This window comes from Anabrus simplex, chromosome 6, assembly GCF_040414725.1.
Source record: "Anabrus simplex isolate iqAnaSimp1 chromosome 6, ASM4041472v1, whole genome shotgun sequence".
In the NCBI taxonomy this organism is placed as follows: domain Eukaryota; kingdom Metazoa; phylum Arthropoda; class Insecta; order Orthoptera; family Tettigoniidae; genus Anabrus; species Anabrus simplex.
Window position 1 is genome coordinate 30,785,430 of NC_090270.1, and position 16,371 is coordinate 30,801,800.

At 42.1% G+C, this 16,371-nt stretch overlaps 1 protein-coding gene across 1 annotated transcript in view; it reads right to left on the reverse strand.

The window, feature by feature from the left end:
- Positions 1 to 10,534: 10,534 nt before the first annotated feature.
- Positions 10,535 to 16,371, reverse strand: part of LOC136875844 (KH domain-containing, RNA-binding, signal transduction-associated protein 2-like) — a 253,220-nt gene continuing 247,383 nt past the window's right edge. Inside the window, exon 7 of the mRNA XM_068228213.1 lies at positions 10,535 to 10,556. Coding sequence (XP_068084314.1) covers positions 10,535 to 10,556 — 22 coding nt within the window. The remainder of the gene's footprint in view (positions 10,557 to 16,371) is intronic.

Sequence of the window (16,371 nt, forward strand, 5' to 3'; positions counted from 1 at the left end):
GGCTTCTAAATAATATATTCAACAGATGGCAGAACGTTCATAATAACTAACGTGCTGTTAGGTGGAAACTGTCGATGTTCGCAGACAGAAAGGTATCAAATCGACTACCCTTGTGTATGACCATTAATAAAGCGCAGGGGCAAACTCTTGAAAAACAGGGTGTGTATTTACCCGAACCAGTATTCAGTCGCGGTCAATTGTGTGTTACACTATCTCGGGACGCCCGAATGGTCGAAGCTCAGTGAATATTGTATGGAAAGAAGTGTTATAAACTACATTATGAATGAATTAATTATTATGTACCGGTATGAAATTGTCCCCGCCTGTTGCCATTTCTTGATGGATGCAGTATTTTTATATCCATCTCTTGGCACAGGCCAGAGCAAAGTGTAGCTTCCACCGAAGTCCCAGTCTCATCCATAGCTGTGACAATATGGAAGTTGCTGGGGGTATGGGTGGTGCTGAGTAATGACATTTGGAGCACAACTAGTGTCTGAGTCTTGTGAAAGGTGTTGCTCATAGGATCAGTCGTGCTGCCGTAGCACCTTCTGATCCAGTGAGGAAAGCAATGGCAAACTACCTCACTCCTCATCTTGCCTAATACGCCTCATTTGGGCTCTGCCATTGGTTTTTGCAGTTTCCCTATAACTAGCATAGCCTTTGGTGGTGCTATTTGAGGATCCAACCAGCCTCTGGGCTGATGACCCTACAGACAGACAGATAAAATTTTCATAAAACAAATGAAAAGGCCAGGCAGAACTACTGTATATGACTACAAGAGGCATATCAAGACGTATATCTGGCCTATTTATACCAAATGCTGCGAAGTTTAATTTCATATGTTATTAGGAACACAAAGACTCTGCAGTTTGTACAATGTAGCACATATAAGATGGTTTGGCATAACACCCACACCATTTAAATTAACTCAGTAAAGAAATGATGAAATAATTTCATTTTCCTTAAATTAATAAAAATTCACATTTATCTGAATTCAGGAAAAATCTTCCGAAATATTGTTTTAGATCTGTATACACTGTACTAGTGCAGTATTTACACGAAACAAAACCAAAATATATGATGCATCATATTTGATCAGAAACTGTATATCGGAATTGATGATAAGGCTGTGACGAACCTGATACCTGGCTGAAGCTCTGCCCTGGCGGTCTCATATTAGCATATATTACATCAGTCGGTCGATATGTACGTTCACACGATGCATGGCTGGCTATTAGGGAGCCTGAAGGGTTGGGGTCTTCGCTCGGGACAACCTCATTGCCTGTCACCTCGCAGAGTGAGACGTTATTAGTCATGGCAAACTTCCGTATTCATGGAGCAATAATGTCGTATGAAGGAGACAAAGACAGTGTTCAATCGTTTGGTCGCTATAATCGTAAGCATTTTAGGAAAAAGATGACGGCGGTGGTCATTTTACCTACTTTTGAGAAGACTATCAATAATATCACTGTGAAATTTGGTACACTTACAAAATAATGTTATTGGCTTTATGCCCCACTAACTAATTTTTGACAGTTTTCGGAGATAACGAGGTGACGGAATTTTGTCCCGCAGAGTTCTTTTACATGCCAGTAAATCTACCGACACGAGGCTGACGTATTTGAGCAACTTCAAATACCACCGGACTGAGTCAGGATCGAACCTGCCTTGTTGGGCTCAGAAGGCCAGCGTCTCAACCGTGTAAACCACTCAGCCCTGCCTCTATATAGAGCTAGGCTTTATTGTCAACGATTCTTTTTATGCTTTGAATAAACAGGCCCCGCCTCTGTGGTGTAGTGGTTAGTTTGATTAGCTGCCACCCCTGCCACTGGCGGGTAAACAGATTAAGAAGAAACAACGAAAGATTGAAAAGGTAGAAGAATAGAATAGAGCTGAGGAAGACAAGAAAAATGTATAGAAGAAAACGACGAGAAAAATTATTTTGAGTCAGGTGGAAATGGGGGGAGGGGGACAAGGACGTACTACAACGAGGTTGAAGACATGGGAGTGAAAAAGAAGTAAGAATATGACAGTAACGTAGATCAGAGCGAATCATCTAGTGATGAGGAGAGTACGAATTTGGAAAGCACCGAAATTAATTAACAATAGTGAAAGGACAGGGAAGATGTTTACCTACTTAATGCCTAACAACCACGTATTACTTAACTGATTGCCGGTGACATTGTTAAATTTGTTGGGATTTTTAGGTATTACCACAGCTTCCCGTACAATCACATACATGCAGTGTTTCGTGTGGGTAAGAGCATCTTGAAACACGACATCATGACCTGACGATAGGGCATGCTCAGCTATTGCTGACTTGTACGGGTGATTGAGACGGCCATTTCAGTGGTGTTCCTTGATACAAGTACCAATGGACCGCCATGTTTGGCCAATGTACACCTTGCAGCAAGTACATAGAATTTTGTACACCTCAGGGTGTAATGGTGGGGACAATTTTTCCTCGCTTTTAACTAAGTTGTCCGCAATTTATGTGCTGGTGCAAACACGCTTTTCTATTTTGCTTGCAGGAATCTTCGCAGTTCGATCTGTGGTATTGTGGATGAAATAAAGGTAGCCAGTTCCGTTCATTTCTATATATATTTTTTTGCTTAGTCGTCCCTCTGGAATGCAGGGCTCTATGAATCCGTACATCATTGTAACCATTATCCTTCAACGTGACTCTGAATGCGTCAAACTCCTCCCCAACCTTTAACCCTTTGGGCGCTGAATTGATATTCGTTATATTCCTATTTCTTTCAAGGAAACGTGAAGGCCTACTTAAGCTGCTTGTGCCTTAATTTGATTCATTGGTTTTGAACCTATGTATACACAACCAGACAAGAATTCGACACACTCTGCTTATGTTAGACAGTCAATTGTATGGTTCTTTCTCTGACCCTGTTTTCGACACCTTGATTACAAATTTCTTGACACCACTCGTGAATAACTTTGTCGATGATATTGTTATTACCAGAAAGTATCCCGTAGCGAATATCTGTTAGCGAGTGCAGGAGATTTGATCCATTGTATCCCCTGCCTGTCATAAGAGGTGATTGAAAGGGGAACCTCGGGATTTCTCAACTTGAAAGCGTGGATTGTGACTATTGGGACACTAGTTGAGACTGATATTGCATTCACTTACTTGTACATTGCACCTCTTCCTGTCTGACCTTTTTGGTCAAATTTTGTTTCCTTCCGACCCGGACGGTATTAGGTTTGCATGACTTTGGGCGAATTTTAGTTTTACACCCCTAATTGCTCTTCCCGTTCTTTACCGACATCGTCATTCTTCCTGCGGTGTAACTCTCAATTGTCCTACTCTGAATAGTCTTGAGAGGATCGTTATAGAGTTATATTTCCCTTCAAAGGGAGGTGGGACGCGTGTCCACGCTTGATTCAAAGTATCAGTTTTTGTTTCTTATGAATTTTGTAACTTTCAATTATATTTTATTATTTATGAGTAACTGGATTGTCCAGAATAATTCCTAACGCCTTCAAAAACAATTTAAATGACGAGTTGCCACTTGAAGTTACGCCCTATTTATAATTATGAGTTCAAATTATTATTTACATATTCCTATTTTAGTTCCTATGGGAAAAGTAATGTTGTTGAAGATCTAAGGAAACGTTTTTGGTACGTCCATTTGTAACATTGTAACCTGTGTTCAGAAGACTTGCTCATGACATACGGCACGCAATGGACCAAAGACTAGTGACAATACTTACTCTCCTCGATTTCAGTAGCGCATTTGACACTATAAACATCCAGACTCTATTAAACAAGATGCAATCTTACTACTTCGATCAACGAACTATTAATTTCTTTTCATCGTACCTCAAAAATCGCGCGCAACGAATTATAACCCTTGATCAAACCTCTCACTGGCGAACCAGGAAGGAAGGCACGCCGCAGGATAGTGTTTTAGGCCCATTGCTCTTTATTTTGTATATAAACGACATTTCCTCTAATTTAAAGAATTGTAGCTACCATCATTTTGCGGACGACTTACAAATTTACTGTCACTGTAAGACCTCTGATTTGCCGCATGCCATAGCAGGCATCAATGCTGACCTTCAGCGACTTAACGCTTACTCCTTGAAAAATTCCCTCCTCCTTAATCCCTCCAAGACGCAAGCAATCATTATTGGCTCTCAAAAATTGTTGGCCACACTAAGATACGAAACTATTCCTTCAGTTATACTGAATGGTAGAGTTATCCCATTCAGCCAAACTGTGAGAAATCTAGGAGTGACAATGAACGAAACTTTAAATTGGTCTGAATATATTAAGAATATGTGTAAAAAATATTTTCGATACTTCATTCGGTTAAAAGAAACAGCGATATTTTACCTTGTATTGTGATAGTCAAACTCATACAAACGCTAGTGCTTCCCGTCCTCGACTACTGTGACGTCATTCTGGTAGACGCAACAAAAGAGCAGACTTTGAAACTTCAGCGGGCGCTTAATTGTTGCCTTAGATTTATATACAGTCTGAGTTATGATACACATGTCACCCCATACTATCACACTATTTCATGGCTAAAACCTGACAAACGACGGATGTATCACATACTGATACAGATATACAGACTGCTCTCTGAAGACAGACCACTATACATTTCATCCCAGCTTAAGTATTTGTCCTCCTTTCACTGCAGTAATACCCGCTCTGATTCCTCCCTTTCTATTCCTGTTCACCGCTCCTCCATGTACAACAACTCCTTTGTTGTGGCGGGTTCTAGACTTTGGAATTCCCTGCCTGTCAGTGTCAGAAATTCCACTTCATTACTTAAATTTAAGACTGCTTGCCGAGACTACCTGCTGAATGCAGCTGACTAACTTGTATGACTGGAAAGAATGAATGATCGTATGAATGTGAGTTAGAAAAGTGTAAGGTATTTTTGTGTAGGTTATCATTTATTATATAATATGTACTCAGACTCTGCTCTCAATGATGTGTACAGTGGTTAAGTGTAAGAGAGGGCCAAGAGCCCTAACTTCGCCACCTACAAAGGCATGATAAATAAATAAATAAATAAATCCGGAACTTCTCCTCAATGCTTGCATAGTCAACCTCAGAACCCTAATGAATCATTCAACAATGTCGTGTGGAATAGGGTTCCAGAACGAGGGTTTGTGGTAAATCAGTCATTTTGCATTTGTATTCATGACGCTGTAATTAACCTCACCGGACAAAAAAATCAGTCACCCCAGTGCGCATGTTCAGATGGATCGTTAAGCCTGTAGAGATGGCTCAGCGAATGAGTCACGTGCTCAACCGCACGCGCATTACCTCTACGTAAACATTAGCGATCAGTGAGACATTGATGTTTCAAGCGAACAGTGTATGTTAATATGGGTAGATGTAAGAATATGGCAGAGTGGCCAAAAAGGGGTAATCCTGTTTGGCCACGCCCATGACCGTACGGTGCTAGAACTTGCTGCATTTGTTGCTTTATCGCAGCGGACTGTTCGACGTGTCTACAAGCAGTGGTATACTGCATGTGTCCGCAAAACACGACGTCAGAATTTTGGTCGGAAAAATACCCTGAGTGAGGGGGGCCGGAGACACGTTTCACGGCTTCCAAACCCGACAGGAATTGCTGCAGTCAGTGAATGATGTTCATCCCAACCGTTTATCGAGAGAACGTTGCGACGGGAATACATGCGATGAAAATTTGAAGTTGGTCACATCGTTGATGCGTGTCTTCAATGAGCTAGAAATCATCGAACATGGACAGTAGGTAACTGCCGGAAAGAAATGTGGTCGGACGAATCATGTTGTAGCCCGTACTCCAAAGACGCACGTCGTCGAGTGCACCGAAACCATTTCGTCCTGGATGTGTGCAAGGGCAGGTTAAAGCTGGAGGTGGGTCTAACATGAACCAGCATGTTTATTAAAATTTATGGATGATCAGGAGTTGCCTTTCAGTCAACATCTGCATGATGCATATGCAATTAATATCCCAATTTTTCAGGATGACGACAGCAAAGATCGTCGGGTTGCACGCATATGTGACTGGTTTCATGAACACTACCCCACCCTATTACGTCTGGATAGGCCTGCAAAATCACCTGACTTCAACCCCATTGAAAATCTGTGGGGCATGTTGAAAGAGCGGGTAAAACGCTGACATCAGCATCCCCGCAATTTTGTGGAATTGCACGATCAAATCCTCGGCGAGTGGATTAACCTGGATGCGGCGTACCTGAACAACCTTGTGGACTCACTCCCTAACCGAATCCAGGCGGTTATCAAGCCCATAGTCGGAGTTACACTGTAATGATTTCTCCAGGGGTAACTACTTTTTTGTCCGGTGAACTTACTTTCATTTAGGGGTGTGCTATTAGGATGAAAGAAATGCAGTAATTAGGTTTCGAGTTAGGACCGAACACCCTTCGCATATTTCAAGAAACCCACGACATGAGGAGAAGGCATTTGTTATCTCTAAAGCATCAAGACCTGTGCGGAGAAACCAGAAAATGTCTAGGGAAGGTGCTCATGGACCGATTATTCATAATATGGTGCTGGTACGCATTAATCTGTGATTAATTTAGGAAAATATATCCGTATTTCAAAAACTACTAGGATTGTGCACCTGCAATTTCAAACACTTATTGTTTTATACATTTCGTAGATTTTAAATTCATTAACATGCTGTGGATTTTATAAGAGAAAACTGTTGAATTTATTTGGTAGAAAGTTACAATATAAATAAAAAATGGATGTTCATTAAGGAAATTATATAAATACAGCCTGTTTATCATTCTTTTTCTTAATCTCCTTACCCTTCATCGTTGGCTTTTCCCTCGGACTCAGCGGGGGATCCCACCTCTACCTCCTCAAGGGCAGTGTCCTGGAGCTTCAGACTCTGGGTCGGGGGATACAACTGGGGAGTATGACCAGGAACTCGCCCAGGTGGCCTCACCTGCTATGCTGAACAGGGACCTTGCGGGGGGATGGGAAGACTGGAAGGGATAGACAAGGAAGAGGGAAGGAAGTGGCCGTGGTCTTAAGTTAGGTACCATCCCGGCATTTGCCTGGAGGAGAAGTGGGAAAACACGGAAAACCACTTCCAGGATGGCTGAGGTGGGAATCGAACCCACCTCTACTCAGTTGACCTCCCGAGGCTGAATGGACCCGGTTCCAGCCCTCGTACCACTTTTCAAATTTCGTGACAGAGCCGGGAATAGTATCCGGACCTCCGGGGGTGGCAGCTAATCACGCTAACCACTACACCACGGAGGCGGACTTTGTTCCTTGCACTTTATTTCATTTTATTTCATTTATTTATTCTAGCACATTAGTAATTGATTCGTCTGATGACCTTTCTGTTTACATCGCACCACACACGATGGAACAAGAAATATCTTACTTGGAGCTAAGGTGGTTTCTTCATCTTGCACTTTGGAAGGCTGCGCACACTGAGCCATCTAGCGACGAACGAGAGTACCACTTTATAGACCAACGGAAAAGCATTCTTAAATTCAAAATCTGAGAAGACTTCCCCGTGAACAGTGGAGATTTTCTTCTGGAAAGGCGGAGCAAAATTCTCTCAAATACGTAAAGAATATTACCTTGCTTTCTGACACGGCAAAAGTCAAAAACCTTATTATCATTTCTAAAAAAATTAACCTGGCAAAAATGTGTAATTGCCAATGGGAATAGATAGAATGTAATATCACGAAGGGGCATACCAGGTAACCAAATGCGTCTACAACAAAATATCGATATCGTTGAACGCCAAGCTCAGACCCTTCTGTAACGTCATCCAGCCAGAGACCATATACAAAGCGGAATGTCTCGCAAGGCACAAGACGGGCTTCATCTAGAAACCAGAGGCTAAACAAGGAAATATTTTAAGTGAAAAATTGGTCCGGTTAAAGACAGCGGTAATATAGACGACACAACCATGAAATATACCTCCCTCTCCCCTGTGAGTAGGAGCGGTGGAATACATCCACGGTATCCGCAGCCTGTCGTAAGAGGCGACTAAAAGGTGGAACAGGAAACACAACTTGAAAGCGTAGATTAGCAATACCAGAAGACAAAGTGCACAGTGCACTCTGGATTTCGCCAGATAAAGCACGATACTTGATTATAAAATTATATATGTATCTATAGGTTGGTAGGTAATTCGGAATAAAACTTATATGGTTCACGCTTCGAAAGAATGTAACTTCTACTGTGGATTTCTATCGATTGTGTCCCCTTGTCCCACTTTTCGGTTCAGTATTTCGTTCTATAGCGGTTATGGCTCCAGTTCCTTGGTTGAATGATTAACGTACTCGTCGTCGGTTTCAAGGGCCCCAGTTTCGATTCCGAGCAGGGTCATTGATTTTAACTTTGCCTGGTTATTTCCTCCTGCTCGGAGACTTAGTGTCTTTGTTCGTTTTAACCCACAGTTTCATTTATAAACAGTATATCACAATTCATACCTCCACAGAAACACGCAGTTGTGAATGCATCCCTCTACGTAGGGTTGACGTCAGGAAGGGCATTCGGAAGTAAAACTGAACTAAATCCTTACGAAACTTCGACTCTAGGAAATTGAGAAAAGGTTACGAGGAGAAGTTCAAGAACTTTTCCTTTTTTACAAAGTCTTAACGTCGCATCAACACATACATGTCTTATATTGACGATGGGGTATGAGTAAGAAAGAAGTGACCGTGGCCTTAATTAAGATAAAGCCTCGGCATTTGCCTAGTGTGGAAATGGAAAACCACGGAAAACCACATTCAGGGGTGACGACAGCGGGATTCGAACCCACCGTCTCTTGCTGACACTTGCTCGGTAGTTCTAGAAAATTTATGTACAATATTTGTGAACACACCGTAGCAGGAGTTTGCTCGAATAATAGTTAATTACCACAAGAACCGCAGACAATCTCACCTGCCTGAACGATAACCGATCGGGCGGAGTCTCACACGAGCTGACACGAACAAATGTGTCCCAGCCACCCTTCTGATATCACTCTGCCACGCGAGAATGGAAAATAAATCCCAACCTAGAAAAGAATTCAACTCGTCGCTTATTCAAGACATGAAATATGACTGAACAACAAGATCTCGTGGGCAAATAAAAGGGAGCGCGATGTATCTCCATGGAAACCTACCTTCTCCGTTTGTGTATTCACCGAGGAGCTCCAGGCTGTCACTTGTAATATCGCGCTGAAAGTTTCCTTTCCTCGCAGCTAGGGTCACTTGAATCGTCGTTACATGGAGACCTGCAATTTATTTTAACATTATTCTTGAGTCGAAACCCCTCGTTCAATCTTGTGGTGAAATGAAAAAACCCTACATTGTTATATTGTTGTTTACAACCATCAGTCCGTAGACTTCTTGGATGTAGCTCTCCTGTACTAACTGGTTTATTTTTGCGGAAATGTAAGTACATTCAAAATCTACTCTAATCTGCTTGTCATATTTGTGACAATTTCCTCAAATAATAACTCTACCCCTCAACGATGTCTCAAGATCTGTCCTATCAATCTAACATTCTTAGCCATTATTTAACAGTGACGTTTGATTCAGGGTGACGTTCTGGAACACCACATTTCAAAAGAACTCTATTCACTTTTATTCTGCACCAGTTATTCTCCATACGAAATATCACACTCCACACAAAAGTCTTAAAAATCATTTTCTCATACACTTGTTAGTCTCTAAGGTGACCAAGTGCATTTTCTTAAGAAGGACGTCTACAAATTGTATTTAATAATAATGACAATAATAATAATAATCGTGTGGCTCATCTACCATGTACAAGCATTGACGTCATCTGGCTGCTTGCTACGTTTTACTCTAGGCCTACTAGGTGTCAGAGTAAACGGAATCTCTCTTGCATGCCCATGGCTGAGATTTAATCATTTCTTGATTAGTAAGCGCTAAATGCTCCGCCTCTGTAGTGTAGTGGTTAGTGTGATTAGCTGCTATCCGCGGAGATAGTTCCCGGCTCTGGCACGAGATTTGGAAAGTGGTACAGGGACTGGAACGGAGTCCATTCAGCCTCAAGAGGCCAACTAAGTAGAAGGATGTTCGACTCCCACCTCAGCCATCACTTGAAGTGGTTTTCCGTGGTTTCCCACTTCTTCTCCAGAGAAAGGTGGGACGGTACCTAATGTTAGGCCATGGCCACTTATTTCCCTCTTTCCCTGTTTCTTGTCTATTCCTTCCGATATTTCCATCACTCCACAAGGCCCCTGTTCAGCATAGCAGGTGTGGCGATATCCTAAAATATCTCACGCTCCAGGAGATTGCCCTTGAGACGGTAGAGGTGGGAACCCTCACTGAGTCAAATGGAAGAAAGAGCTCTGGATGGTAAACTGACTAAGAAAGAAAGAAGAAGGTGCCATTGTACTATGGAGACGGAAAGGAACCGACAGATCTACTCTATTTATATCCAAGCATAACAATCTTGTTTGTATTTCACTAAATATTTGAGGATCTTCTATACTCAACCAATGGTGAAATTTCTTGTAGGTTTCTCTTATTCATGGGCTTAATTTAAATTTGAGTCTACTGCTTGCTATTTGCTAACAAGACGACGACTGAAAGAGAAAACATAAAAATTGAACTAAAAGTTAAATAAAGGTCATTGAAGTCCCGTAATGTGGACTCAGAGGGTGTCCCGAAATGTCGAATTTTACAGGATAATGGCTGGGTTAAACGCAGTTCATAATAAATTACTGCGCATTAGGCCTACTCTAATGAACGTTATAGCACTATACAGGATAGAGAAAAGTGCAACAAATCCTAAAATTATTGTTTAAAATAAAAAAAGAAACTGACATGCAGTCGGGGGTTACTGGGGTTTAGATTCTCCGCTCCGAGGAACTTATACAGAAAGAAAATGAACAGAAACTCTCAATAAACAATAAACTAAAAAACATTCAGACTTAATTGTAAAACCAACCAATCTGTGCAATTTATTTTCTAAGAAGCCTCGAAAATTGGATTTTAGTTTGTAAACTAAACATACCATTCGCTATAAAACTGTTGCCCATGATCGTATTGTTCTTGCTCTGTATTTTAATGTAAGATTTTGTAGTGTACTGCAAACTGAATATCAATATAATTCACTTATATCAGTGTCTTTACAAAGACAAGTCACGCATGCCGGAATCACACACGCACCTTCATTATGTTCTATCAGCATTTCCTAACAATTCCCCGCCCCTCGAGGCTACGCCACTGCATACAGAACTGAAGAAATGACTAGTACTTTGCGGGAAGAAATCTCGTGATGTTTGACAGTCTCTCTCACTCATTTCAACTTCTGAACCATTTGACATAAAAACGGGAGTCACAGAAGAGGATTGCCAATCACCAATTATTCTCTTTAACATACACATACATACATTATCATTATATACTGTTATGCCTCTCAGCGTTCAGTCTGCAAGCCTCTGTGAATTTACTAAACGTCGCCACAATCCTCGATTTGCAACTAGTGTTGTCGCCTCATTTAGTTCTATACCTCTTATCTTTAAATCGTTAGAAACCGAGTCTAACCATCGTCGTCTTGGTCTCCCTCTACTTCTCTTACCCTCCATACCAGAGTCCATTATTCTCCTAGGTAACCTATCCTCCTCCGTTCGCCTCACATGACCCCACCACAGAAGCCGGTTTATGCGTACAGCTTCATCCATCGAGTTCATTCCTAAATTAGCCTTTATCCCCTCATTCCGAGTACCCTCCTGCCATTGTTCCCACCTGTTTTTACCAGCAATCATTCTTGCTACTTTCATGTCTGTTACTTCTAACTTATGAATAAGATATCCTGAGTCCACCCAGCTTTCGCTCCCGTTAAGCGAAGTTGGACTGGAAACAGACCGATGTAAAGATAGTTTCGTCTGGGAGCTCACTTCCTTCTTACAGAATACTATTGATCGCAACTGCGAGCGCACTGCATTAGCTTTACTATACCTTGATTCAATCTCACTTACTATATTACCATCCTGGGAGAACATACAACCTAAATACTTGAAATTATCAACCTGTTCTAGCTTTGTATCACCAATCTGGCATTAAATTCTGTTGAATTTCTTACCTACTGTCATCAATTTAGTCTTCGAGAGGCTAATTTTCATACCATACTCATTTCACCTATTTTCAACATTGTTCTCGAAAAATTATCAGAAACTGGGCAAAAGCTTTGGAATTGAAGGGAATAAGGGGGGAGGAAACGACAGAACATAGAAATTAAGTGTTTGACTTTCGCATATGATATTGCCCTCTTGGCTCACAACCGAGAAAATGCCCAAATTAAGCTGAATACTCTACAATAGATGGCTGAGGAGACGGGTCTCAAAGTCTCACTCAATGTCTCATATGAGAAGACGAAATACATGGAATATGGACATCAGTGGGAGAGACACTTAGTGGTGAAGTATGGGACTGTAAACAGAACTGAGAAATTTAAATATCTAGGGAAATGGATAGAACCTAACAGATTGGATAAAGAGGCGAATAGGGCAAAAATTAGAAAACAAGAATTAGCTTACAGGTTAACCCAGAACAGATACAAAATAAAGAGCAATATCATACAAGGCGAAACCTAGACACTACAGCACAGTCGTAAAGCCAGAGTCTCTACGCTTCATAGAGCCTGATAATGAATAAAAAAGGTGATCTTCAAGAACTCGAAAAGTAGGAGAGGAGAATTTTAAGGAAAATTTTAGGACCACAGCAAAATGCTACTTTTTTGGTTTATTTTGCTTTACGTCGCACTGACACAGCTAGGTCTTATGGCGACGAAGAGATAGGAAACGTATAGGAACTGGAAGGAAGCGAACGTGGCCTTAATTAAGGTACAGCCCCGGCATTTGCCTGGTGTGAAAATGGGAAACCACGGAAGACCATCTTCAAGGCTGCCGACAGTGGGGCTCGAACCCACTATCTCCCGATTACTGGATACTGGCCGCACTTAAGCGACTGCAGCTATCGAGCTCGGCCAGAAAAATGGTGATGAGAAGTGGAGAAATAGAAAAAAAATGATGATCCCTACAAATACACCGAAAAAATTCACTATCACCATGCGAAAGCGAAGGCTAAAATTCTATGGGCATCTAGAAAGAATGGATGAGAAACGATTACCTAACAAAATATTCAAGTACATCACAGGACTGAAAACTTCGACAAAGGGTGTCGAAGATGTAAAAATATATGAAATAGAAAGTGGAATTACAATGGATATGATTCACAACAGAAAATAATTTAGAAGCCGAGTGGACCGCATCAAAACATTCCCAGAGAAACCACAAAATGTAGACCCAAATTGGTTATATCTGAGAAAGAAAGGAAGATTAGAATTGAAAGGATGGAGAGGTTCTGGGAGAAGGCGGAGGAGGAGTAGGAGTAGGAGGAGGAGGAGGAGGAGGAGGAGAAGAATAAGAAGAAGAAGAAGGGAAAGTCTTAGGTTCAATGCGGTCCATACATGGCCAAATTCGGAAAGAAGAAGAAGAAGTTCACCTAGTGATAGACCGCCTTATTTCAAGGACAATGTTCTGCGCGACCAGCGATTAAAAGAAATAAGAAAAAATAGTACTCAGGTTGTGGAGTTGTCGGGAGTAGAATAATTGGGATTCTTCTTTCATTTACCCTCCAGAGTTGGTTTTTCTCTCGGATTCTACCGCCTCAAGGGCTGTGTCCTGGAGCTTGAGAGGGAAATACACCTGTGAAGGAGGGCCAATACTTCGCCCAGGTGGCCTCACCTCCTGTGCTAAGCAGAGCCCTTGTAGGGGGATTGGGAAGATCGGAAGTGATATACAAGGAAGAGGGAAGTAAGCGGCCGTGGCCTTAAGTTAGGGACCATCCCGGCGTTTGCCTGGAGGAGAAGTGGGAAACCACTGAAAACCATTTCGAAGATGGCTGAGGTGGGAATCGACTCCCCGTCTACTCAGTTCGCCTCTCGAGGCTGAGTGGACCCTGTTCCAGCCGTCGTACCACGTTTCAAATTTGGTAGTAGAACCGCGAATCGAAACCGGGGCTCCGGGGGTGGCAGCTAATCACACTAACCACTACACCACAAAAATGGTCAATCGGGATTCTACTGTACCGTAATAAAAGAACACATTATATTTAATTAACCCTGGAAAATTTAAGTACAAACATAAAGGAGTATATTTTGAGCGGAGCAAAGGGATATTAAATTACGTATAAAATTATTTACAGCTAGTTAATCTCATGTATTACAGTAATATTGAAATGAACTCGGAGAATGAAATGGGGTGAACCGTTTGCAATAAAGGTCTATTTAGAGGAAGGATGGGGATGATCTGAACTACTGCAAAAGTAAAAGATCTATTTTGAAGAAAAAAGAACTACGAATATATTTGAAAATAATCCTGGCATATTGACAAATCATTGTTTTAGCGTATACAAAAACATTAATCTCGAATTAAAGTCATAGATTGAGAATACACTTAGCACAATCAGTTAGCTCTTATAAGAATTGAATTCATGACACAAACAAACAAACAAACAAACAAGCGTTTGTGAGCTTGGAGATCGGTTGGATTATCAGAAAGTAATACCCTCACATTTTCCGACTCCGTAGCTCACTGCCCAGCACCTTCATCCTTACAATTCATTGTCTCGTGTTCAATTCTCCGTGAGATCAAGGGATTATAATATTGAACTGTTGATTCCCCTGACTCGTGGACTGGGAATTTGTGAAGTTCCCAATATTGCTGCAAGACAGACAAGAAGGGTACGCAGTTTCCTACACACGGCAAGCGCCGTCCACCCTCGTTGGAGTATCTGCCTTACAAGGACTCCAACAGGCTCTAATCGTCATACGAAATTATTATTATTATTATTATTATTATTATTATTATTATTATTATTATTATTATTACATACAGGATGTTCCGTATAAAACCTGACCGCACCCACGCCACTGAGCCAAGGCGGCCGGCCAACTAGCTTCCCCCACACCCGCGCCTCACCTGGCCACAGCCTGTCTTCGCTTCTAAATCTCCAACGTCGGCGGTTTAGAGTGGGTCTTGGCCCACAAGTGGCCACGGCTCTACCATGGCTTTACGGCTCTGTATTTGGGGGACAGTCGGCTGTCCTGACAATAATTTTCCTTTGTTTTCCATTCTTCTGCAATACGGCGAATGCCGGTACAGTTCTTAGTTTAGGCCACGGCCGTCATCCCCCTCACCTTCACCACAAATCTCCTGGCCGGAGAGACGGCGTCACCGTCTAAGAGGCCCGCCTCCCCCTTCATGGGAGGAATGGAAACATTCAGTAGTAGTATGTGCAAGTACAGTATAAGGAATGTAAACTAAACAACTGGGGTCCATGGCTTCATGGGGCCTGCGCCATATTATCCTACCATCAGCTCGAAACAACTGGAACATAATTCTTTGGACCAAGCTACATGTCGCCAGTCCTCCAGGGTAACGTCAAGCGTCCAGGTGAGGCGCTGGGCACTGTGTATTGGTGTTAACAAGGTCCCTCTGGTAGGTCATCTGCTCCTATATCGCACTGACGTAAAGGGACACTGCACTAACCGGCTGGATACGAGTCTGGTATCTCCTGCATATAGTGGGTATGTGATTTGAGCCAATGTGGCTTGTCTGTTACCACGGATAATCCCAGCCAGACGCCGCTAATCGTGATCATTAAGCATCCGTGGTCGGGCATTGCGCTGTTCACTATGTGTGTGAAACGTGACACCGTCGATCGAGAAGTGTTAAGTGTCCACACATCTTCGACAATAGAATGTTCCATCCATCTGGCCCCCCAGTATCATGCTCCGTTCAAAAGACTATAATTCACGTCACCTTGCCACGATCAGCACAAACTACAGATGACTGAAAAATAACGTAGTAGTTACTTTGTCACAGTTACTTGCTTGCCGCTGTTACAAATATGACGAGGACAAAAATAACAAGTTACCGAGTAGCGACAACAGAATAACGTACTAGCGAAAACAGTAACTGGGAAGTGGGAACTGCCACTAGTAGCAGCTTACACACACAGAATGTAACCTTCAGGGGTCGGATAGTTCGATGCGATGGTTGCTACTTTCCAACCTCATGGCACACCGTTATCGGGGGCAATAGCAGAAGTACAGCGTTATTTAGATGAACGCCTATTGCCGAGGTCGGGGAACCCCTTAATCTGGTGGAAGAAACACCAGCACGTCTATCCGATCCTCTCCAAAAGCGTCAAGGAAAGGTTCAATGTTGTTGCCACGTCGGTTCCTTGTGAACGAATTTTTTTAACGGGACTGATAATTAATGAAGGACGCCCCCGACTCAGTTCTCAGAAAGTCAAAACGTACATAAGTTTCATTATAAACAATTAAATTAGGTATAGTCATAAGAGTGCTTCTTGTCTTATGAACAATGC